The sequence below is a fragment of the Struthio camelus genome, chromosome 6 (genome assembly GCF_040807025.1).
Source record: "Struthio camelus isolate bStrCam1 chromosome 6, bStrCam1.hap1, whole genome shotgun sequence".
Classification (NCBI taxonomy): domain Eukaryota; kingdom Metazoa; phylum Chordata; class Aves; order Struthioniformes; family Struthionidae; genus Struthio; species Struthio camelus.
Genome location: NC_090947.1, coordinates 14,670,237 through 14,695,827, shown reverse-complemented (window position 1 = coordinate 14,695,827; position 25,591 = coordinate 14,670,237). Strand labels below are relative to the sequence as shown.

Below are 25,591 nucleotides of genomic sequence, written 5' to 3'. Positions count from 1 at the left end.
GTGAATGGTATTTGCTAAAGTGACAGGATCCTGCTGTTTTTCTCCAGACTGCTTCCTCTGAGGATCTGGCAATAGTTGTGCTAGCTATCAAAGAACAGCAGAAGCAGTAAAAGAGCAGCAATCTACTCTAACAAGCTACACAGAGAGAGTTCAGGTTAAGATGTTTGCTACTGAATTGGAATGTCTGAAATACCACGTGTGCACGTCCTTCAACTTGAAAACAGAATATGACATTACTTTAAGACAAATGATATCAGATATCGCACCAGGGTACTGTACTTACCCCTCCCATTGTAATGCCATCAATAAGTGCCACGTATGGCTTCTTGCAAGTGCCTAGGAGAAATGCAGACAACTGCACATTATTGAAAAGAGTGGACTGTGACTAACTATACATGGCACGCTTCCCCATGTCTTATTTCAAAAGAACAAATTCTATGAAAGCAACAGAAGATAAATAATAAAACATCAACCTATAAAGAAAATACTTCAAGTAATTCCTAGTCAATGGAAAGAAACATCAGTTCCTTCCTTACTGCATTCCTGTACCGTCTTAAGAGAACATTAAACTGTCAAATGTCAGGGTGTTTGCTATGTGAGTACCTGACAACCTAGCCATATCTTGCTATTATAAGTAACTTAGTATGTCAGACACAACAGCTTCCCTTTCCCACTATCTCACAGCCTGGATTAACAGCACAGAGTGTGAACCAGCAGTCCAGTACTTCAGTACAAAGCCAGATTCATTAGCAGGTTTCAGCCAGAACGTGACCGTGAACTACTGCAATGTGAACATGTTCTGTCTTGACACGTCTGTTACATGTTACAGCCCTGGGAGAGGGACACGGTAGACAGGCAGAGATGGTAATGTCTTGAAATACTGATTATATCTGTCAATTTTAGCTGTTGGAGCTTTTAGGAGGTATGAAACTGAAGACCTGACACTTTCAGTTACCATTCAAGCAAAGACTCATAAGTTCACTCTGAATGAAACTACTGCCTCTTACGCAGTGTTTTCAAGTCAGTTTTCAATTCCAGTCAAATTGCCGATGCTGCTATCTGCTGTAACAATGTTGTTAGGATTTCTACAGCAACCATATAGCCTTGCCTTTAAAAAAAAAAAAAAAAAACCACTAATTTAAAACAGTTAAATTCTTCGTGTGACTAAATTATTAGAAGAATTGCATTTTTAACTTTACTCTTACATGAACCAGTGCATCGGTTCTTGATGCTAGTCTTTGTACCAAATTTCCACAGAAGAGTGCCCTTCCAACAGCAAATGCAGTGAAAGCAGCATTTTAAAATTAAATTACATAGCATTTAAAATTTAATTTACAATTGAAGTTGTAAAACACAAAACATAAATCTTTTTCACAAAAATCTCAATCCTAAATGAATACAATCATATCAAATTTAGCTAGAACTTATGCTTCATAATTAATTATATGCATTAGAAATGTAAAATACCCTAATCGCTTCAAGAGTGTTTAAAGCATATATCCTTGTAATATTTGCCAGGTTAATACGAAGTTTTTCCAAGTACATGAAAATTTTAAAGCATCTTCCTTGCTGAAGGCAAGAAAGGTACATAACAAACATACTAAAACTGAGAACTCTGCCAAACCAAAGAAACATAACTTTTCAGAAAGTGCTCTTATTCTACATTCCTCTCTCAATTTCTAGGTTGTTATGCAACATATTCACCTTTTCTCCTTTAGTGACTAATACTAGATGCTTCAGGTGAATGCCTAAAACCTGAACTGTATTCAGTGTTCTGAAAAGTGTCTTCTGATCGAAATATTCAACTCTTCATTTTCACCCTAAAGAAAAATATTCTTTACCCTACCTTTAACATAATTTGGTCTTCTGCTATTAGACTGAATATTACTGCCTTTTGCAGGCATTTATTTTTATCTCATGTCTTGAAGTGGATCAGCAATACTTAGGGCATAACTGTACTGTCTGTATCAAAGATTTACTTCATTCATAACTGAAATGCAACTACCAAAAACTCTGAGATGAGGTAGCTATGTGATATGTTAAGCACAAGAAACAAATACTGCACACAAGGTATAAAAATGACATATGTAACATTCCTAATATTGAGCTCAGTCAAAAAAATTACTACTTCTGTTTCATTACTTCAAACTTTTATAGATTAGCAAAGAGAGAAAGTGAATTCGCACTCAAAGCCCCTATTATGAAAAACATACTACTTTAGATTTGGTTATTAAACATACCTATGGCATTGTTCAGGGTATATTCTTCTCTGAAGAAATATTGTATCAGTCTATCTCCAACTTTTCCTGCATCTGAGATGACTAAGAGAAATGAAAATTCTGAAGATAACCATAAGCTTAACAGAAAGCATATATCAAAAAAGTATGAAAATCCATATAGCATGATAACAATTTTTTCCCCTACAGCAGTCAAATACTAATTTAATCCTGTTGTATTTTATGTGAGCAAACAATTTTGTCAACTTAACATGAGAGCGAAGTTCCAAATTTGAGTCCCTTTCATAATGCTAGACGCTGTCACATACTTATTTCTTGTGAGAGTGTAGTCCGTTTTCTACTCTCATGGACCCTTCATGGACCCCTTCCCACTGGCTGGTAGTCATGTTTAAAATATTCTATATCAAGACCTGGAATAGCCACTTACAACTGATTATGCTGAAGACTTTGAATACTAAAAATGAGAAGGCAGTGAGAGCAGGACATAATTTAACAATAACCAGTGCTACTTGTTTGCCTAGGATTTAAAACTGATCACTTTCCGAGTCTGGAGATTTACTACAGTTCATAGCTACAGAATAATCATGAATACACGGATCACTGTGACCAGCTCTATCTAACCACCTCAGAGTCAAACATCAGATACAAATTATTCAAGAGTAGTAGAGCTGCCTACTGGGACCCTTCAAATTTCATGCAAAGTAGCCATCAGCAATGAAAATCTAGGAAGGTAAGATAGAGACAAGAATCCATGTTTCCCTGGGATGGCTGGTTCCCATTACCCAGCTATTCATAAACAAACCAATTTTTGTTCCTTTATACAACATTCCACCTGCTGTTTCATGACAAGTAACTTATATATAACCTGCGCATCGAGGTGTCATAAGAAGTCAGTGTAACTAATATCCTACTGTTGTATAGCAAGCCCCGTTCACCTTAGTCACGCTAAATAAAGGAAATCAATCAATATTAAACTGATAACTAGGAAAGACATCTCAAATAGTTAAATGAGTACATTCTTTACCTTTAATGTCACCCCCAGCACAAAAAGCTTTTCCTCCAGTTCCCTTTATAATTATCAGAAAAGTTTCAGGATCTTGCTCCCAGGTCTAAAAAAAAGTAAACGTTTCCATATAAGATTAAAGTCCTCTTTCTCCGTGTACTGCCTATAATTCTTCTTTCACCTCTTCAAAAAAGCAAATCACACCACACTTCAGTTACAAACGAACTAGTCTGAGATACACCAGTACGGGAATTTCTAACTGCCGCTCCTATTTTATCACTCCTATTCAATGTCGACATCAGGGATCCGCAGAGCTGCCTCCTGTTGCAGAAGAATGCCTATACGGTGCTCCCAATCCCTGATGAAAGGCAGCCCTCCTTAAAACAGGGCCCTATAATGGGAACTCAATGCTGGGGCAGAAAGCTGGGAACGTGGAAGATCTACTATCAAGTTTCAGGCCGGACGACAAAAAGCTGTGTGAATCTAAGATGCAAGGCCGGAAAAACAGCATTCACGTAATTGATGGATTTTGTCAAAGTAACTAGAATCAATGCCTGCTCTGTGCACAGATTTTTGCCATGTAGAAAGGCTAGATTTTTTTCTGAACTAAATTTACCGATACAAGACTTCAGTAGTGATGCAACAGTATCAAGAAAAAAACTCGTATTTCTGTCATTTAATCAAGTAAGTGCACCCAGATAAAGGAGAAACAAGCTAGTTCTGTGTACCAGAAACTACACCTACAAGTTATGCCATCTTTATGACTGTTTCAAATAAAGCTCAGTACTAAAAATTAAGTATTTCTTTCTTTAAATGTTCTTCAAAGAATGCATAATCTTGCAACCAAAATACAAAAAGGCAGGCAACTATCCAACAAATACTGATACTTACTAAGTGTGACTGTACGCATATGATAAATAATAACATTACATGAGACAGGACTGTTTGCACACTCAAAATTTCACATACTTTAGTACCCGGTAGAAAGAAGGCCTGTGACTCCATAAAGTTGTTCTTTAAAGAATGAAACTAACGCCACCTTGCTTCCTAATGATTTGTATCCTTTGTCTCAGGCACCCAACCTCCCCACGAAACCTGCACCCAAACAAGTGGTAACGCTCTTTATGACTCAGAATATGGGCATGCTGAATGACCAGATGGATGCTGCCAAAAGGAATGTAAAAACGGTGAGTGCTGCTTGCCTTTAGTTCAATTGTCGTGTTAATATGGGTCTCTTATCTATCCACAGGATAAATGTCACTTTTTGTGTGACAGCTTGTTTCCTGGACATAAGTTCTCCCCGTTTAAATTTGCTGGAAACTGTCTATTCCTTTCCATCCTATAAATCTGAGCTCATTGGCAGATTTAACTCCTTAAATCAGTAGACTAAAAAGTGTCAGACTGAATTTTAATATTACTAGTAGATAATGTATGTGCGTTGGCTGGGTACAAAAAGGCCTACTAACCTTTATTTGTGGATAAATTTGTCGGATCATAGAAATTGTTAGTGTATTGAGAGCCTTGGGTCTATTCAAAGTTATTATTCCTGCACCTCCTCTCTTTTCCAACAATACTTCAGCTGTAGAATCTGTATGCTTAGACATTTTCTGTATATGCAGAAATGAACAAATAAATAAAGCAATTGACATTAGTTAGATATCTTAATTAAAATGCTTACAGGAGTGTTTATACATTCCCAAAACCATTTAACATAATAAAAAGTGCATTTTGGAATTTTACACTAGGGCTTTCCCACTTTCCCACAAAGTTGTATTTTTCCCACTGAAAATACAACTTTTCTCAAGTTGTATTTGTATTTCACAAACGGTTCTTTTGAAACCACATTACATTAGAGTTCTTCAAAGTAATAACCATCGGACAAGCTTCTGAGGCATATGTTCTTAGATGATATTTGAGATCATTAAAAAAATAACATGGTCCCTTAAAACTGACATTCTGAAAGTAGCCACGACATTTATAACAAAGACAGCTCTGTATATCGCTACTTGCAGTCTGATGCTGCAAACCTAAACGTACAAACAGCTTTGTCTATAAGTAACTTCTAACAGTAGAGAACAAATCACTAAACCATTTCCACAACTAATTTCAAATTCAAAGTTGAATGATGCTTAAGGAATATAGAGAAACTAACATAAAACTAACTGCAAAAGTAGGTAATAATTCAGCATTAATTTATAGTACACGAAAAACTTATAGTACAGTGCTCAAAGGCACGGGCAACACTATGCCTGAGCAATAAACGACAGAATTCAGACCCATTATGAATGGACACATTGGAGGTGTTGTGTGTTCTCCATCTTAGGGGAGTTAAGAGTGCTAAAAGCTTCTGACTCAGTCAAACAAGACGCTGCTCTTACCAAATGCTGTAATATTACTTGCAATCTGTTGAATGGCTTCAGCCTGAAAAAGAAATACTATGTTTAAAGATAATTAAAAGTGTAAAACAGCTGTCTATTACCACAGCACAAAGAAATACCAGAAGCACTGAACTAAGCAAAGCTTTGTCAGAAAAAAATGTAAACACAATTGTTTTACATTCTACATTTTTTAATAAAGTACAATTACAGTACTATTTTAGTATTAAAATAGTTGGAAACATCTTCTTTGCACAGAGGTAGTAAATAGATGGCAGGTAGCAATGCCAATCATTAACATCGTCACTGTATTCAAATAATTTCACATTCGAAGGTCACGGCTCTAGTATGACAAAGTAAGAGTTTGAGGAGGAGGTATGCTACTAGTACTGTGTGCCTTTTAAAGACTTACAGCCACTTTCTGGACCTTGAAATATTAGTATTTAAAAAAAAATGGTTTCTATCAAAAACTTGCACTGTTCTAAAGCTCCCAAACCTGCTCTCACTTTCTGCCATATATATCTACATCTCAGTAGGTTCATCTAACAACTTGAAAACGGCTTATACCTGTGTAGCTGAAAGGACGATTTGATACCTAGTCATGCTGGACTGTCTGTAAAAATAGTATTGTGAATATATTAATTTAAATAATAGACGACTATTTCTGTCATTGTACTCCACTTATTGAGGAAGACCAAAAAAAAAAAACCGGCATGAGTTGGATCTTAGCGCTCAGGTGCCAGGCACCTTCATCCCTCAGCTACTTGAGCGTGCAGGGGTTTGTTGTTGTTGCATGGTTAATTAGCACATCACAGGTGTAGCTCTTGCTAATGCCCTGGTGTCCCACGCACGCTACTCCTTAAGTGCATGCTTTGTGTTAGAGCGGGGTCCAGCTGTGGAAACTGCAGCCTAGGCCCAAGCTATATCTTCTAACAACTGACAGGTTAACTTCTTGCACAAGAGGTTTCCGGCACAAGCCGCTCCCGTTTCGGTACCCGGGCAGCGCGCGTATGCTAAGGGCGAGCTGGGGACCGGAGCGCGGCCCGGAGGTACCGGGGGGGCACCGGGGAAGGTGCTCCCGCCGAGGGGCCGGGGCCCCGAGGAGGCGGCGGCGGGCCGGGCCGAGGGCAGGGCGCCGGCGCTGCCGCTCCGCGTTACCTGGGGAGCCGCCGCACCACCCTCGCCGCCATGGCGCCCCCCCCGGCGCCCTCCAATGACGTCACCGCCGCGCCGCCCGGCACGGGAAGCGGCGGGGCGGGGGCCGCGCCAGAGCGCCGCCTCTTCCGTCCCTCCCCCCTCCCCCAAACGGCCGCCGCAGCGGCGCGCGCCGCCCGCCGGCTCGGCGGGGGACTGCGCCGGGGGCGGGGCCGGCCCTTCCTCCCTCCCCCCCCCCCAACGGCCGCCGCGGGCGCGAGGCCGCCGGGCGGTTGGTGGGCAGGCGGTTTCAAAAGTGCGGCGCTACCGACGGTCGGCTGCCGTTGTGCCGTGGCTCACATACGGGTCGGTAGTTACGGCGCAGGGCGGGTGTCTGCTGCTCTCCCGCTGTTGCGGTAAATTTCTCAGCAGCCCCGGTTGCCAGACACTTGGGAAGCGTACGGAAATGGTCCCGATAGTCCGTCACAGCAACTTCGCTTTTGTTTTAGTGACGGCGTCAGGCTGTTCTTCGGCAGATTGTTAGGCTGAAACGTAGCATGAGGTTCACGTGTAAAAGTGTAAAGGAGTAAAGGAAAACGCAGTGCATTAAGTAGATACGTAACTTTGCCATCTCTTGGTGTAGCAAGTTCAGCACTGGCTGTTCTAGCTTCACGTTCATATTTAAAAAAGACTTAAACAGCAACATTATCTCCCTGGGACAAAAAGCCCCGCCGGGCTCCCAGGAACGCTTCTGGCGGGGTCCCCAGAGGGCAGCCTTGCTCTTCCTTTGGAGAAATGGTGTCGGCCCTGCTTGTGTCGGTGGCCTCTGTACCGGCTTTTGCCTTGCAGTAACTCCCCGGGAAAAAAACCCTATTCAAACTAAGCGGACACAGAAAAAGACACAGAGCGTTTCTGTATTACGCAGCCGAGGTTTCCAGTCTTGTACACAGTGGAAAAAATGACGGAGCGCGCTGACATGAAGTGCTTTTGCAGGCACTGGCAGGCTGCCTACCGAAAACTAATTAATTGCAGAATTCATTAGGCCATCCAGATTAACCTCACTTTTTGTCACGGATTACATGATCGCCAAAGATGCAGCCTATTAATGTCACCTTGAGTATATACAACTGCATATGCTGTTTTATAGAAAATACCATACAGTTAAATCTAAACCCGCCTAAATGGTACCAAATTACCATGATGGGCAAAATCTGAACCCTTATTTAGATTCCTATTTTTTAAATGATACTTTCTGATGATGGGATAACTCTACATCTCTCATCCTGGCATAACCAGGTTATGGGGAGTTTGACACACAGATAACGTTTTTGTATTATGCCTTACATCTGCAAGTCTCTGCACAGTTCACAGACAAACAGGAACAGTACCTTCGCATAGGTAAAACCTTTTGCTAGCGTCCCTGTGGAAATGAAGAGGTCAGTGCTTGGAGACCAGCCTCGGGTGAGAGCAGGAGGGAGGCTCCTTGGAAATCCTGAAGACCCCTTGGGGTTCCCCCCTGCACACCGAGGGCGGCTGTGATCGGGACGTGATGCACAGGACGCTTGTGTCGGGAGTCCGGAGCAGGAGTCAGTGCCCTGTTTCACCTCTTACTTATCCTGATTTTCATCTAATTTTCCCCCTCTGCCTTCAGTGTAAATGACGATGCAGAGAGCCTTTCTTTGTTGTCTCCCAGCTGAGTCTGACTTGGGGCCTGCTCATTTGCAAACAATGCAGTAACACCAGCGTTCTCCTGAAACAGCTGCTGATTTCTTTCCAAGCTGCTGGCACTGAATGCACACATAATGTTTTCTTTATTTTCTTTCTCTCCCTTTCTTTTTCCGCTGGTTTCAGGAAGAAGGGATTGTGACAGAAGAGCTATCTTCCTTAGGCCTAGTGTTCTACTTTTTTAAAAAATATGCCAGTGATGGTTTGCCTATGACAGATTACCTATGAACAGACTTTTTTTTTTCTTGTAGGTGTTAGAAAACAACAATTTCCTCACAGACCTCCCATTTAGTGAGCGCAAGCCAGTTCAGAGTCAGGTCCAAAAAGTAACTCAGATAACATCTTGGCTTTTAATAGTCCTTCTGCAAACTCCCTTTTCTGCAGAGTGAAAATGATTTTAGAAAACAAATAAAAGACTCCTATGTAGAAATAGGAAAAAGAATGAAAATAATCAAGTTACAGATAAGAATAAACTGAGTGACATGACCTTTAATCTGTGAGTTTAGGAATGATACTACTACTAGCAAAGAGGGCTGCAGGAGACTGGATATTTGGGGGTGAGAAGCATCCCTAGTAAATGAGTCAGGAATTCAGGGAATACAACTGCAGCAGCCAGAAGGATAGGCAGGCTGTAATTCCTCCCCCTTGGAGAAATTTCCTGACAGTCTGTTCAGCAGGTTTGTAAAGAGAAAATAAACTGCAGACTGTAGGAGGACTTTAGAGTTGAACAGTTGTTTTGGGTTTTGTTTTTGTTTTTTTTCCAGAAAAATATAATTTCAGCATCAGGATGTGGGATCCCTTGCTCATGAGAGGGGTTCCAAGAGCAGCTGTATGCCACCTATGTATGTATGCCCCTAGTTAATCATTAACTTGTCTTTCTCTTTCACTTGCTTCTGAAAGCTCTTAGTATAGTTCACCAAGACCAGATAACAAATGATACAAGCAGTTAATGCTGCCCTGTGCTCCTGTGTCTTGGCTTGCCGTAAGTTTAACCTTTTCCTCCACTGGTTTAAGAGTCTGATTTCTGCAGGTGTGGATAGTGTGGGTAGGAAGTGCATCCCTATGGTGTATAAGGACAAAGAAGAACGAGTTTGTGCGAAGGTGTGAGGAACAGAATGGGAAGACAATTCAATCACTTCAGTTCGTTGCGGGTAACCAGTTATTACCGTACTGTCAAGAGGACTGATTCAGATTGATTTTTCTCTCTGTCCAGTCCCAATTGACAGTACTATAAAACACCTCCACAGATTATACGGGCTCAACTTCGGTTGTTTCAGCATGGACAGCAAGTACTAAAGGCTCAGGTCTGCAATGGTTAATCTTGCATTGGCTTCAGTGACAGGAGGAATAGATTTAGATAAGCAGAAAGGAGGAATAGATTTAAATAAGCAGAAAAATAATCTGTCTTTCCGCACTCTAAAAATAGGCCAGCCAGGGAAGGACTGAAACATAGGAGTATATACAATGTGGAGAAGCAAGTTTTTGCTTTCGTCTGTACTATGGGTAATCCCATGGGAACAGACTGCATTCCCCAGGGCTTTTAGTCAGATACTTTTTAGATAATGCATCCACATAACATTTGAAGTCAGAGGTTTGGGATGGGGGCATAGCTAATGGCATTTAATAGTGAATGTCTCCTGCAGAAGGTGTGTGAGAGGAAAACAAAAACAAAAAAACCCTCCTTTTTACCAATTAATCTGCATATTATCAGTGGGGAAGTAGAAATGTACAACAAAAGATGAAAGCAAAGCCATAATGAAACCGTGCGAGTGAAGTAGTTTCCATTTTCATTTGGCCTCAGAGGAAGCAGGGAGAAATGCGGGGGTGGCTGCGAGCTGCAGCAGATGCTGCCAGGTGGCCGCCGCCGCCGCTGCTGCAGAGCGGCTCCTCCGTGGGGAGGGCCCTCCACCGGCGCCCCTCGCCGCCCCCCACAGCAGCCCCGCCGGCACCCCGAGGTTATGTGGTGCCCTGGTCAAACTTCCTCCTACGTCTTTTTTCCTCCACTGCCGCAAGCAATCTGTCACTCCTCCCCTCAAAGCGCTCTCCACCTACGTACCAAAGCGTTACTGTAAGGAGCACCCTCTTCCCTCCCTCCTTCACACCCCACATGTCTCTTCTTGTTAGCAGAAGAAAAACGCCATCTTGCTAGAGATCTGGTCATCCCTGAGCATGGATTTGAGACTGAAGGCGTTCAATGCCTTTTACAATCAGAGCTTTGAAAGCTCTATTTGCAGGTCTATTGTGGTAGTTTTTCATTTGCATGTAATTATACATATGCAGGTGGGCAGGGGTGATTTGCCTCCCACTTGCTCGGCTCTGCCTCCCTTCCTGAGAGAACTGCTGCCTTCCCTTCCCGCTCGCAGCCTCCCACGCCAGCCGGCGCTGAGAAGTGCTGCAGAAAACTGACCAGCTCCCAACCCGCCCACCTGAGGAGGAGGAGCACCAGCAGCAGCAGCAGCAGCACATTTTTCTCTTTCTGCTTTTTGAACACAGTTAAAAAGAGCTGTAGCGTGGGTGGAAATAGCTGTAGGGAGCGTGTGTGGGAATGGGGCCCAAGGAAAGTGAATTTTCTGTTGGTAGGACAGTTACTTCTAGTAGACTAGGAAAAAAAAAAAAAGAAAAAGCAAGGATATCTTATTGCGGAGGATGCCTTTGGGTATATAATTAGTTCTTGAGATTGAGTTTCTCAGGTCTGCAAAGAAAAGAAACTGTTCCTTTTCCCCTGGTAGTCCAAGTGATGATGCAGGGGCAGCCTGCACCCCTCACTCAGGGCTTCAGCAGCCTGCCCAGTGAGTGACATTTGCTGTCATCATGTCTCCTCTTCTGCTTGCAATGTATGGCCTTGATCCAATGGGAGTCAGAGTTGCCTGTATGCGGGGAGAGAAAAAGGCACGTGTTTTTCACACACTATGGGTCTATATTTCAAAATCTCATCCCTGCTGGACCTGTTGAAATAGCACTATCAGAGTATCAGTTCATTCAATAAGATTTGCTCCAAATTTTTGCTTCTGTAAGAAATGAAATTGAAGCTTCCTTATGTTAACAGGATGTTATTTGAGATTCTTTGCTTGTATTACATGAGAATAGTAGTGAAACTAGTATAGCGAAACAGAGCCTGTAAGACTAGTGGTATAGAGTGCAAAATGGTGCCACTGGTTCTTAAGAAATAACGCAAGTAGACTACAAGAACCGGGGGTACAGAACAGCTTTCAGGTTCAGACTCAATTTGACTTATCTAGAGTAAAGCTTTTACAATATATAATCCTAATCAATTTTGTCCTAACTTCGGGTTAGTTACGTGAATTCTCCTCAATCCAAAACTCTACTGATACGTTTATTACAACTAGATTTCTCATCAATGTCAGACTTTTCAAAAAATATTAATGATGCAGCATCTTGTATCAAGAGGTAGTCCACAGTGATTTGAAGAGGTGAAAACAGCATGTAACAGGCAATCAATGAATTTTGAGAAATGTCACTTTCCGTACATTTCAGTACATAAGTACAGCAGATTTTTCAAAAATATTCCGTAGGGCATCTTAATCTACTCCAAGTGACTAGAAGCCTCAAGCCTGATTTTGTATGGTTGGTGCCCTGTGAAGTAACTCTCTTTTATGGAAATGAAGTACATGCTTGAGTGCACAATCCTATCAAAAGGCAACTTACTTTCCAGGCAGGACGTGGTATTATTCCGGACCCATCACACGGACCATGACTGCACAGATTCAATACAGTAGAGAACAGAGCTCGCTGACTTCAATACCTCTGACCAAAGTCTGTCGTTTGCTATAGCTCTGGAGATTTTGCCCAAAGTAGGAATGAAAAACGTTCCACTGAGATTAGCTCAGAAACAAAGAAAATTGTGAATACCTCTAGCTAACACGTTTGCACATGACAAACGGGAAGATCACAGAATCACAGAATCGTTTAGGTTGGATGGGACCTCTGGAGATCATCTAGTCCAACCTCCCTGCTCAAGCAGGGTCACCTAGAGCATATTGCCCAGGATCACATCCAGAAAGATCAGTTGATGGACTTACATTAGCAAGAGCTAGAGAAAAAGAATCAATGGAGAGATAACCTTAATGTAACTAATTACCTTGATGTTTTAAAAGTCTTATTACTGAATGACTTCAATGATTAATATTTGAAATATATCCTAATAAGCTTCTACTGATTCTTCTCTAACTCGTAATTATAACCTACTGGAATTGCATACCTGCCCTGAGGAGGAAAAATATTCCAAATAGTAAGTTCATGTCACTCGACTCATTTTCTGCAAAACATTGCAGTAATTCCTTTGTCAGTAGCATTTTTGAAGCACTGTTGGCCCAATTATAATTCTATCCTGCACTTAGCATGGGTTCAGTTAACTTTAAAGGTAGTGCTTATGACACCTTTTATATCAATGAATGTACATTACATTTTAAATGCAGATTATATGCTTATCCTGTCAGCTACTGTTAGCCTGGATTTTTCCTCATATGATCAGTTGTGATGGAATTATATTACTCAAAAAGCAGGAAAAAACATTTAGAATAATTTAAAATATATTTTTGAAAATACAATTTAAAAAAAAAATCTGTTTTGTAAGCAAAATTCTTATTGGCCTCACTGCTACACTGGCTGTTCAGTGGGAACATTGTGAGCTTGGGTCTTAAATTGTCCCGTAGGCCATTTCTTCTCAAGGGTCATAGCTGCTAGTGAACAACTAGTTAACTTATTTTGTTTCAGTCAAAATCATAGTGATCTAAGCACAAAAGCACTGACGCTAATTAGTAGCTTTTTGACAGTCCAGGAATTTGATGGGTACAGAGAGTGTTTCAGATGTTTCTTCTAAGAGTTTGTTGCTCTAAATTAAAGCAAGTCTCTTCAGCAGGGCAGTTTGGCTGACAGCTTGACAGTCAGTATCTTATTAAGTGAATGTGTGTGTATTCAAACCTTTCTAAGTTACTCATCTAACACCTTGCATGGATATTATTTTTCACTCGAAAAGTTCTGCGTTTGGTTTAAAAAGTCAATATTAACAATATTTTTCAAAATTTCTTTCTATTTTTTTAATTCTGGAGTACAGCTAAAATTGTTACATAAAATAATGCATCTGAAGAACATTGCTTAGGGGAAAGATATCTCCTCCGATGCCACAAATGATGGAAAGGACAGAGCAGAGCAGAGCAGACTTTAAAATTTAAAAATGAGGAATAAAATAGGTCAGCAGAAAAAAATAGAAGTCTTGAAGCCATTAAAAAGTAAGCATATATCATTCATTCCTGCAGATATATTCTGTTCTAAGTCTAAATTACCAGCCTCCATTGTGGGGTTATTGTGAGCAAATACTAGTTTCAACGCAACCTGATTTACCAGCTCTCTGCAACTAGGCATAGTTATTAACCTCGTGGAGAGGATGTGTAGTGTGCCAGAAGGGAAACTACTCTTTTTAAAGAAATATGATCATCCTGGATCATAAACAAACTGCTTGCAATGGACATGAGAGGAACAGAAAACTTGGTGGCTGGAGCCCTCGCTCTGTGTTCATGCTTCCTCATGGACATACTGCTCGGTGCAGGAAGGAGCAGCACCCATGGCAGAGGCAGAATATAGAGCTAAGTCTTTCACGTGGAAATACATATCTCTAGGATCGTTAGTTCCTCTCTGTAATCCTGATCTTCCCTCTGCCCAGCGGATTTCTTGATGCCGTTGGTGCTTCTGTCTAAACCTGGGCAGTCCCTCATCCTCCTCCTCTCTGTGATAGCTGTGAGCCTGGGATGGAGGTTTGCATCTCCAAGAGCAGTATACGTGAATATGTAATTATTTCAGAAATAACATGCTACACAGTATGATTTAGTCATACTTTGACACACCTCTGTCTGCCAAGAAATATGCAGACGCTACCTTATAAATCTGTTGCTAAGAGCTCAGAGGGTGAGAAGATGCTGTATTGTATGGTTAACTGCAGGAGTTAACAGCAGGGTTTCAATCTGGGACCTGCAAAGATAGAATTAAAGGCTGCACTTCTGCCTAGGAGAGGTAGCAGCATGTAGAATTAGTTGGGGACGTTTTTTTGGCAAAATTAGCATACTTTGAAGAGTGATTTTATTGATACTTTTAGCCTAAAATTTTTAAACAAAAAAGAAGAAAATTCTAGCCAACACCAAGAATAAACACCTTTTATTTATTTTCTGATGAAATTAAACAATTTTCTAGGAAAGCAGAGGCTTTCTGCAAAAAGATTAATTTAAAGAAAAATTCATTTTCATTCCGAAATTTTAATGGAAATATTTTTTCCCATAACAGAGCAAGAGAATCATGAAACATATTTGGACCAAGTATTACTTTTCCTGGGCCACCACAAGCATCTCTGGAGTGTTTGTGAGACTTTTGGAACGTTCATGACAGACTAGTTTCTTCCTAGCAGAGGCCAGTTGCATTTTGCAGATACAACGGTCTGTCATCTAAATTCCAATAGACGGATACAATTATCAGCACTCTTTAAATCATCAGAAAAGGCAGACGTCGAGAAGTAAATTTTTAGCTTCTTAAGCCCCTCCATGGAAAAGACAAGTGTTTATTGATAGTCTTATTTTTAAGACTCACTGCGCTACTTGAAAGTTTTAATTAATCTACAAGAAAAAGCAAAAAGTTCACAATAACACCTGGTCTCATGTAATCTAGAAGTTAGTAAGTAGGCTATTAGGATAGATCAGCCACTGAGATTCACAGACATATTGTAGCTGTAAATTAATTAACCTCAGTTATTTGGGTTTAGGCAAGTCATTTCACTATTCTGCTTTAGTTTTCACATCTATGAAGTGAAGAGAGTAACATTTACTGTTCTCAATGTATTATCAAAATTAACTAACTATGGTTGAAATGGTATGCTGTATACTAGTGATTACAAATGGCATCTTGTCTGGCATCTTGTCATTGCCCACATGACATCTATTATGGAACAAAAGGGTAAGTATTGTTTGTTTATACATTTGCAGCTCATATATCATAAAATGCTGTATAGCCCAATAACCTAGGATTCAGAAAATACGTGCTTTGAATGTTTGCATTGTTTTACAAATCAACACGTGGAATATATTTTCCCCTTCCTTTTTAAAAAAAGAAAAGACAAGCTGGTCTATAAACTGTTAAAAACAGATATCCAATCACAGTCTTTTAGATATATTAGAAAAAATGCATGCTTTTCTATTTCTAAATAAATAATTTGGCCACTTCTCTGCATACAAGCCTGTAATGCTGCCATCTGTCAACTGTTACCCTACTCACACCGAAGGAAATGAGGACATCTTCTAGCAATGGAGAAACAAATCCATGCTGTATTAAACACGCTCTCACTCAGCCTCTCTCTTCCTTCCCCAGGAGTTTATCAATTCTCTCTTCTTCTGAGGAAATTTCTCACCGCTCTGAGACTTTCCCACCTTCATTCTTAAGAGTGAAAAAGCCTAGTGTTTTCAGAACTGAAAAGCCCAGAATTCTTTAAAGTCATTCAGTATGCAATTTTATGCAAGTTTGTAGGGTATTTGCACAAGTGGTCAGCTCTCTTTTCACAGTAATTCATTTGCTCTCCATGCTTATTCCCAATAAGAGGTCACAATGCTTGTAGGTAACGTAATTATTCACTACAAAGTTACTGCAACAAAGTATTGTCACTGTGTAATAACAAACAGAGGCAAATCTCTGAGGAATCCCTCGAGTTATTTCTAGAAGGTGAAGGAAAACACCCTCTCTAGAAGATGTCACTCCACCTTAACTGCCTGTACATTTGTTGTCAAAGATGTTGATGACTCGTGCTGCATAACCATTGCCTTTCTTGCACCATAATCTTTCATACCTTGGTTTTCATCTGTCTAAAAAGTAAAATGTAGGTAATATCAACCTACCTCATAAGACAATAACTCAGCCCTTTTTGCAAAGTGCGGGCCTGAAAATAGCAAAAATATAAGTTCAGCTCTCCAGAATCAAAACTGTTTTTCACTTTCCGCCTCTCTCCTTTTCTCAGATAGGCCTCAGCTAATTAGTCATCAACTTTCCAATAACTATTTCCTCCTTTTAAGCTTTTCCTGTATAAACATGCTCCATTTGTTCAGCCACTGTTGTTGTGAGGCGATCACCTCCACTCAGCTCAGAGTCCAAAGGTTTGCCAGTTTTGTTTAGCTAATAAATCCAAAGGTGTGAGAATTTGTAGACCAATTGCTGCACTTTATTTTAGTGATACTACATTTACTTAACATTCAGTGATGTTAGGTTAAAGATACTAAAACGTATTACAGTTTAAAGTCTTGAAAATCCTTCTCCATTATTACTATTTGAAATGATATTTTATGCTTATGTCATTGATTTAGGAAGTATGAGAGATGTACAGGGTATATAGGTAACCTGTATGTCATGTACAATGCATTCATATCCATAAACATTTTCATTTTGAACAAAGGAAATTATAAATGATCCAGCTTATTTGAGAATTTTCAAGATTAGAAGTCTTATTTCTGAAAGTGTTGTCTGAAGGTGTTGCAGGTGTCAGGAGGCCTGATTCTCAACTAGCCTCTACAATGCTCAGGGTAGTTGTTTAGTTTTTAATTCCAACGCAACCTGAATATAAAAAGACTATGGTTTAGAGCTAATAGCATTTGCACTCTTTGTACTGGCAGAAGGGAGTGCGGGTGCTCCAAAGCAAGGAGGAACCGAGACCATAAGCTTTCTTTAACATTTCCCACTGTTGCTAACAGTGGCTGGGGCTACAGAAGACCCAAATAATTGTTTCAATTACTGCTTTTCTGACTTAGACCTAAATGATGTCAAGAAGGAACTACCTTCTGCTGGCTTACCCTGGCTCCTCTTTCCATCATTCGTGTTACTAAAGGAAGTGCACTAACAGGAAATGCTAAATGTGTAAGTACATTGGAAGGGCTTTACAGAAGAAGAAAAACGTCTTCCAAATTCAGCACATGTATAAGCTTTTTTTTTTTTTTTATGACAAAGCATGAGGATCAGTAGTACCTCACACATTGTGGCCTAGGGAACACCAGTGCTCCTTGAAACCATCAGTAGTCCATAGGTTATGCACAAAAACAGATCTAGTGTTTACTTGAAATATTTAAGGATACATCATATTTTGAAAAACTGAGGGGAAAATGTGTGGTACAGAATGTTTCAGATTAATTGATTTACTGTTATTCTAATTTTCTTTATTTTTTTTCCCAGAAGAGTCCAGCTTTTAGAAACGGAAAGAGACAGGAGCAACTGTGCTGAGTCAGACTGAAGGTCCACCTAGCCAAAAAGAGCCATAAGAGGCTGCCTGGCAAAAAGTAAGAACAGGGCAAGCAAGCCTGGCCTCTGTCTTCAGCTCCAGGGGTTCCTGAGTTGGATGCATTTTTTTGTGTCTAGTAACCTTCCTGGGATTTCTCTTCCATATATTTGTGCAGCCTACCCCGGAGCTTGTGCAGACACCTAGCTTCCGCAGCATCCTCGCAAGCAGCCCCACAGGTCTAAACAAAAAAACCCCACTGCAGGCCAAATGCCCACCCTCCTCCCCCGCCTGGCTCCCACCAGCTTCATTTGCTGTACCCTAACACATGTATGGGAAGAAAGAGTAAACTCATCTATTTCCCCCAGGTTGTTCATGAGTTTGTAAATCTCATGAGGGGTCATTCCATAGTTTTGATCATCCTCCCCTTAACCCTTCCCAATTCTACTGTGCTCTTTTTGAAACAAGGAAACTATACTGGCTTTCTCAGAGAATTCATTTGGGATCCATGTCTCAATTTCTCTTAGTGCAAAAAAAACCTGTATAGTTTGCTGAAGTAGAAATCTTTCTTACCTTTCAGTTGGTTTTGCACTTATATATATATTTTTTTTACTTAACAATTACTTTGACATTAGTTTTGAGGCTTCTGGTAACAATCATTTAGCAGCACACTGCAGCAATATCAGAAATCTTCAAGGAGTTGGTTTGTACCTCGAGAAAAGCAGCTAAAATTGTCCAACCCTGCAGGCAGCAGGAGACCTTTTCACTATTAATAGAAGTGGGGAAGAAATGGGAAAGAAAGAGAGGAATTGGCAAACGATTTTAAAAAGCAGAGCTATTTAAAATTTATGGCTGATGTGCTCATTTAGGAAGTTGTGAAATATGGCATAGAAAAAAGGTAAGGAATGTTAATACTGTTACATAGGCAAAGAATATTTTTCTACTTTTGTCACTTTGCTGTATTTTTGTTCTTTCCCCGCCCTACTCTTTCAAAGGCTTATCCTCACAGTGACTCATCAATTTGCTGTCTACTTGAGGTCTGGAAATAGCTGAGATGTTATAAATATATCATGATCTACAAGAGACAAAGAGAACGGAAATACAGTGAAAGGTTAGCTGAAAAATTTAGATGTGGATCAAGATCCCAAACATATCTCAGCGTGGAAGGACTCGGTCCGAAATGTTTATTCAATGCAGCAGAGGGACCTGCATTCATTGCAGAGCAGCATGGAGCAGCCAGCTGGAAGCAGTCAGGGCTTTTGCGGTAGTGCAGGGCCCCGAAGGGCTGCATTTGCTTACTATAAAGCTAAGTTAATAGAGCTAACTACTCTTATAAACACTATAGAACCACTAAATCAGAATATAACATTTATACACAGTACTTTTTCTGGCACTACTCATGTATTTTGAATTGGTACGATTCTTCAGGTTCACTCCCTTTTTCTATTTGTCCTCCAAAATGCCTTAACTTTACTGGAGTGCCTTGGCTTACGGTGAAGCCTTATCCCTGTCCAATGAGGCAGTAAAAAAGTTTGAACTGGAAAGCAGTTTGTTTTTGTTTTAGAGTGCTTGCTTTGTAAGGTCATTTAAATGCTGCAGAAACTTCCAATCTGCCTTTAAGAGAAGTGGTAGTGGTGTATTGAAACCTGATACCAGGAAGCGTTTTTATTCCTCTACCCACATTCATATAGCTGAGGTCCATATTTTTATCTCCTGACCAGCTAACTTTGATGGTTTGGAGAACGCAAGTAAAATAAGACATTATATGCAGGGGACACACTTTGTCTAGGATGTGTTCCTGTTTTGAACAGATGTTGCTTCCTGAAAGCATTTTAGGTTTCATGGTAGCTATGTTATGGTAATCGGCTTGACCTAAGCTGTGTGGTCTCAGTATCTGCCAAATACAGTGATATGCCACTAATGAGAGACCTGGTCTTTGTCCTTAAAGTGCATCTCCAGTTGTAACTGGTTTCCATAGGAGTTTAGGCCAAGAAGCACTTTGCAGAATCAGGCTCTTTAAACCTAAATTAACATTCTGTTGAAAACTAAGCATATGTTGTTTTTCTTCACAGTCAATAATTTAGTTTCCAGGTTGGAAAAGAAACGCTGCTGGGGAGGAATCCAATGAATTTATTAATGAGCTTGGTAAGTATAGAACTACTAATATCTTCTGAAATTTTGTTTGTGTTATCTTTACCTTCAACTTAAGACTGAAATAAACAGATGTTCTGAGGCTTTCCACTGCGAATACTACAGCATGTTAAGCCCTATTTTAAATACACTGTGATTATCAGTATATGGTAGGAAACAGGTGAGTAGCTATGTTCAATATTTCTGAAACAATTCGTAACATACATGAAGCCTTTATCTCAGATTGCACTGATAACCCTACAAAGAAAACATCCTGAATGTTTCTCATATGTTACTAATGAATTTTATTTCCAGCCACAAATCTGAACTGAAGAGTGGAATCAGGTTAGTTTAGAGTATTATCAGTGCACATTAACGTTCCTATTACCATTTCATGGCATGGCTAACAACAGAGTTTACCCATTTTAGGCACATTTTAAATACATTAATGTTCCTATTTCTCTAATTGTTTGTTTATTTATTTCACCTTCACTTGTGATGAGAGATACTACTTTGAATCTCAGTGTAACTGGAGTCCATGGCATTCCTCACGCTGACCTTGTTCTTAGGGTGAGGAGTATCATCGTGACAATTTGTCTGAGAAGGCATCAGCCAATTGCCCATTGTTTTCACACTTTAGGGGGGAATGTTTGAAAATGACCTTAAAATTGAATTCAGCTACTAGGACCGCTCAGATACGTTACCCAAGAAGTTAAAACAGGTTAGCCAATCAGTTACACTAGAGATCCTGAGATGAAATACAAAATAAAAATGATGTGTCTGTTTTTTGGGGAGAGAAGGCTTGGCTAACACTGTGACTCATGTCTGTGTCAGAAGTGCCATTTGCTGCTCCTACTTCTAATGAGGCAAATTCAGCCCTAGAGAATTAGATGTTAGTCCTCTGAAGCTTCCGGGGTTAATCTTAGCTTGAATTTGGTGCGATATATTTCTCAAGAGAAAAGATGACTTCACTGCTTGCATCATTCAAGTGGTTTTCATCAAAAATCATATTTGCATGTCTTGGTGGTGGTTTGTTTATCCAGCTGCATTGTAGAAGACATGAATTTAATATGATTCAAAGAAAATAGGGTTAAAAACTGCTTTGAGCTTATATTTCAGCCATATAAATGGTGAAAGCTGGTCCTTGGAGTAAAGGAGAAGAACATGTAATGCTGTGCAAGATCAGAAACTGTTTTCTTGACTAATCATTCAATGGGAAGAGTACTGAACCTTAGCTAAAATTTGTTTTGGTCAAGGAACATTTTGAAATGCAGTGGTATTGTATTTCCTTTAAAAGCTAATCAGAAACTTGATCTAGTTAGAAGCTGAGCTCTCTAATTCCCATCAGCCTCAGCGATCAAGCCATTTACTAGTAACTAGGAAAATAAAAAGACAGGAATATCTGACCTTTTATTTTATTTTGCAGATGTGAAGAACAACGGCAGAAAATAACTTCCTGCTTGAATGTCGATATTTGCTCCTTTTACTCTCCAAAGGGATAGAAAGAAATTCCCGGGGATCAGAGGGAAGTGACCGTTTTGTCCCTCAGTCATATACCTGCAGATATTATGGAAACAGGTCAGGCTCAATGGTTACTTATTATGTTCAGAATACAGTTTAGAAGACATACATTTGGATTATTGAAGCTAAGTATGGGAGCAAGGACTGGTTCTGCCAGGACATAGTGGGCAGAGGAGATTGGTGCATATGGCTTTTTTAAACTATTCTATCTGCCCTGGTCATTGTCCACTTTTATTTTTAAAGTTTCTAGTTTTTATTACAATAAAATGTGTGTGTGCAGAGGGTGTTCGTATTTAAGTTCTAAAAGTCTTTTGGTCGTTTCTGAAGACCTTGCTATATGAGAAGGCCTAAGCAAATCCATCTCAGAGCTCTGGCCAGTTAAGCCTGCCTCTGTGAAGGCAGGTCGATGTAGAATTCATTGCAGGTTCAGTGTCTAAATTGCATAAACTATCTTAGCTCCTGCCTGGAATAGAAACAAAGTCAGCAGGGCTTTGCATGGGCTCTACAATCTGCATTTGTGGAGCTTGTGACAGGATCAAGGTCATAATATTTTTGCACGTGTTCAATGGCTTTTGTATTAGCAACAGCCCAACGTAAACAAGCAGCCCTGTGGACAGCGGAGCTAATCAAGCTTGGTTTCCTGCGTTCTGTGTACTACGCTTTTACAACCCGCTCCCTTCCTCCACTACTTTGCAAGCCTCCGCTATCCCGTCTCCATTTCATCCAGTACTCCTCTCTGTTCACTCAATTGTCCTGCCATTCCTTCCCAGGTTAACCAAACTGCTGCTTGGGCAAGGCAGGGGGTCACGGCCCAAGAGGAGACAGTTGTGGAGTTTATGCTGTGGGCTTTTCTTCAGTGCAGGGCACTATCCTGGGTTCCTTTCCTTTGCTAGCTGCTGACGTTCACACAACCTTGTAGGAATTTCATATCTGTGAGACCATCACTGCTCACCCAGTTTGGTATGTGCTGGTGGGTTCCAAAGTTCTCTGGGTGAGGAAGAGTTGACTCCTATACAGACAGATGAAGTACAGACACAGACCTAATTGGAGGAAAAAAAGGCTTATCCACTCAGAAGAAGCACATATGTACATACAGTAAACATACTTTCTGTAACTAGTATTTGCTTTTGCACATTCCTTTGTCTTCTCTTTGCTAAGGAATTTAAATGAATTTACTTCTAAAAGTGTTAGATTAAAAATCTGAGGAAGTAAATCCTCTGCTTACCTGCTAAACCAGACAGACCACTGCAATAGTATCTTATGGTCTGACCAGCTGTGAATATTTTTACTTGTTACCATTACTGTTGCTTTTAGCTGTCTATGATTTGCTGATTCACTGTGTGACTGTTTCTCAGCTCCTCTGTCAGGATTTCTTGCCTATTGATGGTAATGTATTTGCATTTACTCTTTGAAACAGTAAGGAAAAGTCACTTTTCTTTGTTCCTCATAACGACTTAACTTCTTCCCAGATTTATAGTGGATACGTACAAACTGGGTGTTTGATGAAGACCTTCCTAAAGAGGAGCAACTGAATGCCTTAGCCACCTTAGCGCGCTTCCTCTCCTAGCAAGAGGTTGACTAAAGTAATTTGGTCCACGTTGTGCAAAATATGCTAAAGGCCTGAACTGAAATAAAAGCTTTCCTGTTGACTTCACTGTGCTCCGGAGCGAGTCGTAACAGCACAAATCTCACCTTGAACTTATCTTTCTAGCCTCACTGATGTATGGGTTTTTTTCTCTTTTTGGCTCAGAGCTAAAAGCCACTGAAGGACAGTAGAATATTTTGTAGCAACCAGAAATTCCTGATTTCAAAGTACCGCCCTGCTTCATGAACAAACCCAAGTAGGGAGATAGTTCTGTAAATTAAATCTGAGCTCCTAGAAACAGTTTCCGTAAGATGAGAGTTCAGATGTTTTACCTTTGCCATTATTGGAAAATAACAAAGGTATAATATGCACATATCACATATATAACATGAAGGATGTTTTCCCATGGAAGTTTGGTACATGTTATGCAATAGGATATTTGCTTTATTTTCCCTAACCTAGGGACAGGTCAGCTGCCTCAGAGGGTCAGCTGACACCACTGAGTCCTTTTCAAGCAAGATCTACTACTGTTAGCAACGTGGAGTGTTCCAGCAGATACAATTAGGCAATTTTGTTAATTTGGTTTTTAAAAATGTCTATCTTGCTTTAATTTTTCAGTTTCATGGGGCCTTTGTATTATATACTAAAGTTTTTTTTTCTAAACTGTGAGGTGTTTGTACTTATTTTTGGCAAGTATTCTTACCACAATATATGGTAAAGTGGTATAGGACACGTAAATTGAAACCCTTATAAAGCAGTGTAAGCATTCAACCAAAAGCGCATAGAAATCCACTGCTGTTTTTTCAATTTCTTGTATAAGTTTAAGCCAGGTGTGGGTTCATAATACAGCATTTCTTATATGACATGTATATGTATTATTTGTATTTATTTTACAGTTAAAAAGCATTACTTTTGAATATTCTAACAGCCAGTGGTCAGGTGCATATTTATTAGTCTCACTCTGCATATTTGCTAACAGCAGAAGAGTCTTTCAGCATAATTTCTTGTTTCTTGCATTCTGAATATCATATTTTGCAGTGATTCAGAGCTTAATCCAAAGATCCCTGAAAAAAAAGAGGTTCTCCAATTAATTTCAATGGACTTTACATCTGACCTTGCTTTTTGTTTTCTTTAATTCTACTATCATGTTCTGTAATAGCAGGTGCTTTAATTGAAAGCATTGTACTTTAGGTAACTTAAAACTGTATTTCCTCTTCTCTGAACACTTCTTTGGCTAGAAAGATATGGGCTTTCTTGAGAAAAAATACATTATATGCAGTCTGTGTATAATGCAGCAGTTTCTCCATTTCTGCTACTCCTCATTTTCATAGCTGAAAGAACAGAGAAGGAACCCTCTGAGCATGTGTAATAATTTCTGATGTGCTGTAATCCACATCTTTACACAAAGCTTCACTGAAAGAAAGAACCAGTCAGAGCCCTATTATGTTCAGTTCTGCTCACCCTGGGATAGCTTGTCAGATGGGAGCAATATTGTTCAGTGCTGAGGCTTTTCCTTATGCCAGAGGTCCTTATTGATTGAAGCCGTTGGACCCCAGTTTAAGCTATTTGATCAAATTCAGTTGGTACTTGATTGGGTTTTTAAGCTCAGTAAGAAACCATTTTTGCAATACATACAGTCATTTACAATGAATTATTTTTATTGGGCACATTCTGTAATCCACTCCTCAGCTGCAACTTCACGTTCGCATAGCAGATTATGTAACAGCCTGTGAGGAAATGTTACACATTTTGCCTAAATTCCCACATTTAGAGAGGAATTTTCTTAGGATAGATCCCTGGCATCTCAGAAACCAAGTATATGGAAGGAGGATGTTCAAGGTAGAATGTCCCAAAGACTCAGCTCTGAGAAATCATAATATAAGCAAAGCTGCAAAAGGTGGCTACTACATTCTTAGTATGTATTAGAGGGTTCCCTGCATTTGTGGTGTTGAGTTGTCCAAGTTCTTGAAAAGCCTGCTTTTACAGCTTCAGTAAATGTCGTCTGTCGCTACAAAGATCAGCTTTCCCTTTTCGGTTCAGGAACAAGGACTGAAAATGATTGGAAATACATATTATCCCTAAAAGCATTTGTAGTAATTTGCCAAAAAATCTCCATCAGGGTTACACAACTTCAGTTGGATTTGACATCTGATCTATTGCAATAATGTTTTGCAGTAACAACAAAACAAATTGTATGCGTTGATAAATGTCTCAGTTCTGCAAGATGGTACGAGACCCGAGACCTACGTTCCTGGTCTAGTTTGATGTGGTTTCCCTGTGTTTAAATAGCCTTAGGGGAGGCTTTCAAAGACAAAAAGAGTTCTGTAAAGCTAGACGGATGATAAACAAGCCTCCTCCTGCACCAACACATCTCCCTGATGACATTCAGCTTTTGTCTCCTGCCTCCTTTAGGAGAGGCCTTTACTGTAGAGCTAGGCAAGGTTTCAATCGCCTGTTGTCCCAGACTACCCTCATATCTACCTGGACGGACACGACCCCCGTAGGTAATAAGCATGGCCGAGTGATGGCCTTGGGACAGCTCTTCTTTCCGCAAGGACTGATATCCCATTGGCTGCAGCGAGACTCAAACTAAACTGGTCAAATGCTGACGGTCCCCCGCTCCCCAGG

At 40.2% G+C, this 25,591-nt stretch overlaps 1 protein-coding gene and 1 long non-coding RNA gene across 3 annotated transcripts in view; one reads left to right on the top strand and one right to left on the bottom strand.

Annotated features, from left to right (window-relative positions):
- The window catches only part of HIBCH (3-hydroxyisobutyryl-CoA hydrolase), a 42,150-nt gene extending 35,252 nt beyond the window's left edge, over positions 1 to 6,898 (bottom strand). The window contains exons 1-6 of one of the 2 annotated variants that reach the window (XM_068948317.1): positions 6,774 to 6,898; positions 5,619 to 5,661; positions 4,707 to 4,847; positions 3,262 to 3,346; positions 2,241 to 2,321; positions 284 to 336 (exon numbers count right to left, since the gene is read on the bottom strand). In XM_068948317.1, coding sequence (XP_068804418.1) covers positions 284 to 336; positions 2,241 to 2,321; positions 3,262 to 3,346; positions 4,707 to 4,847; positions 5,619 to 5,661; positions 6,774 to 6,805 — 435 coding nt within the window. In that variant the 5' untranslated portion in view covers positions 6,806 to 6,898. Of the gene's footprint in view, positions 1 to 283; positions 337 to 2,240; positions 2,322 to 3,261; positions 3,347 to 4,706; positions 4,848 to 5,618; positions 5,662 to 6,182; positions 6,298 to 6,773 lie in introns of those variants that run through there. The other variant, XM_009673895.2, reaches the window with a different exon arrangement.
- A 10,590-nt stretch (positions 6,899 to 17,488) lies between these two features.
- On the top strand, positions 17,489 to 21,596 carry LOC104143399 (uncharacterized). The gene is made up of 3 exons (XR_693904.2): positions 17,489 to 17,788; positions 19,800 to 19,872; positions 21,284 to 21,596. It is a non-coding gene; the product is annotated as an uncharacterized lncRNA (long non-coding RNA).
- Positions 21,597 to 25,591: the final 3,995 nt, after the last annotated feature.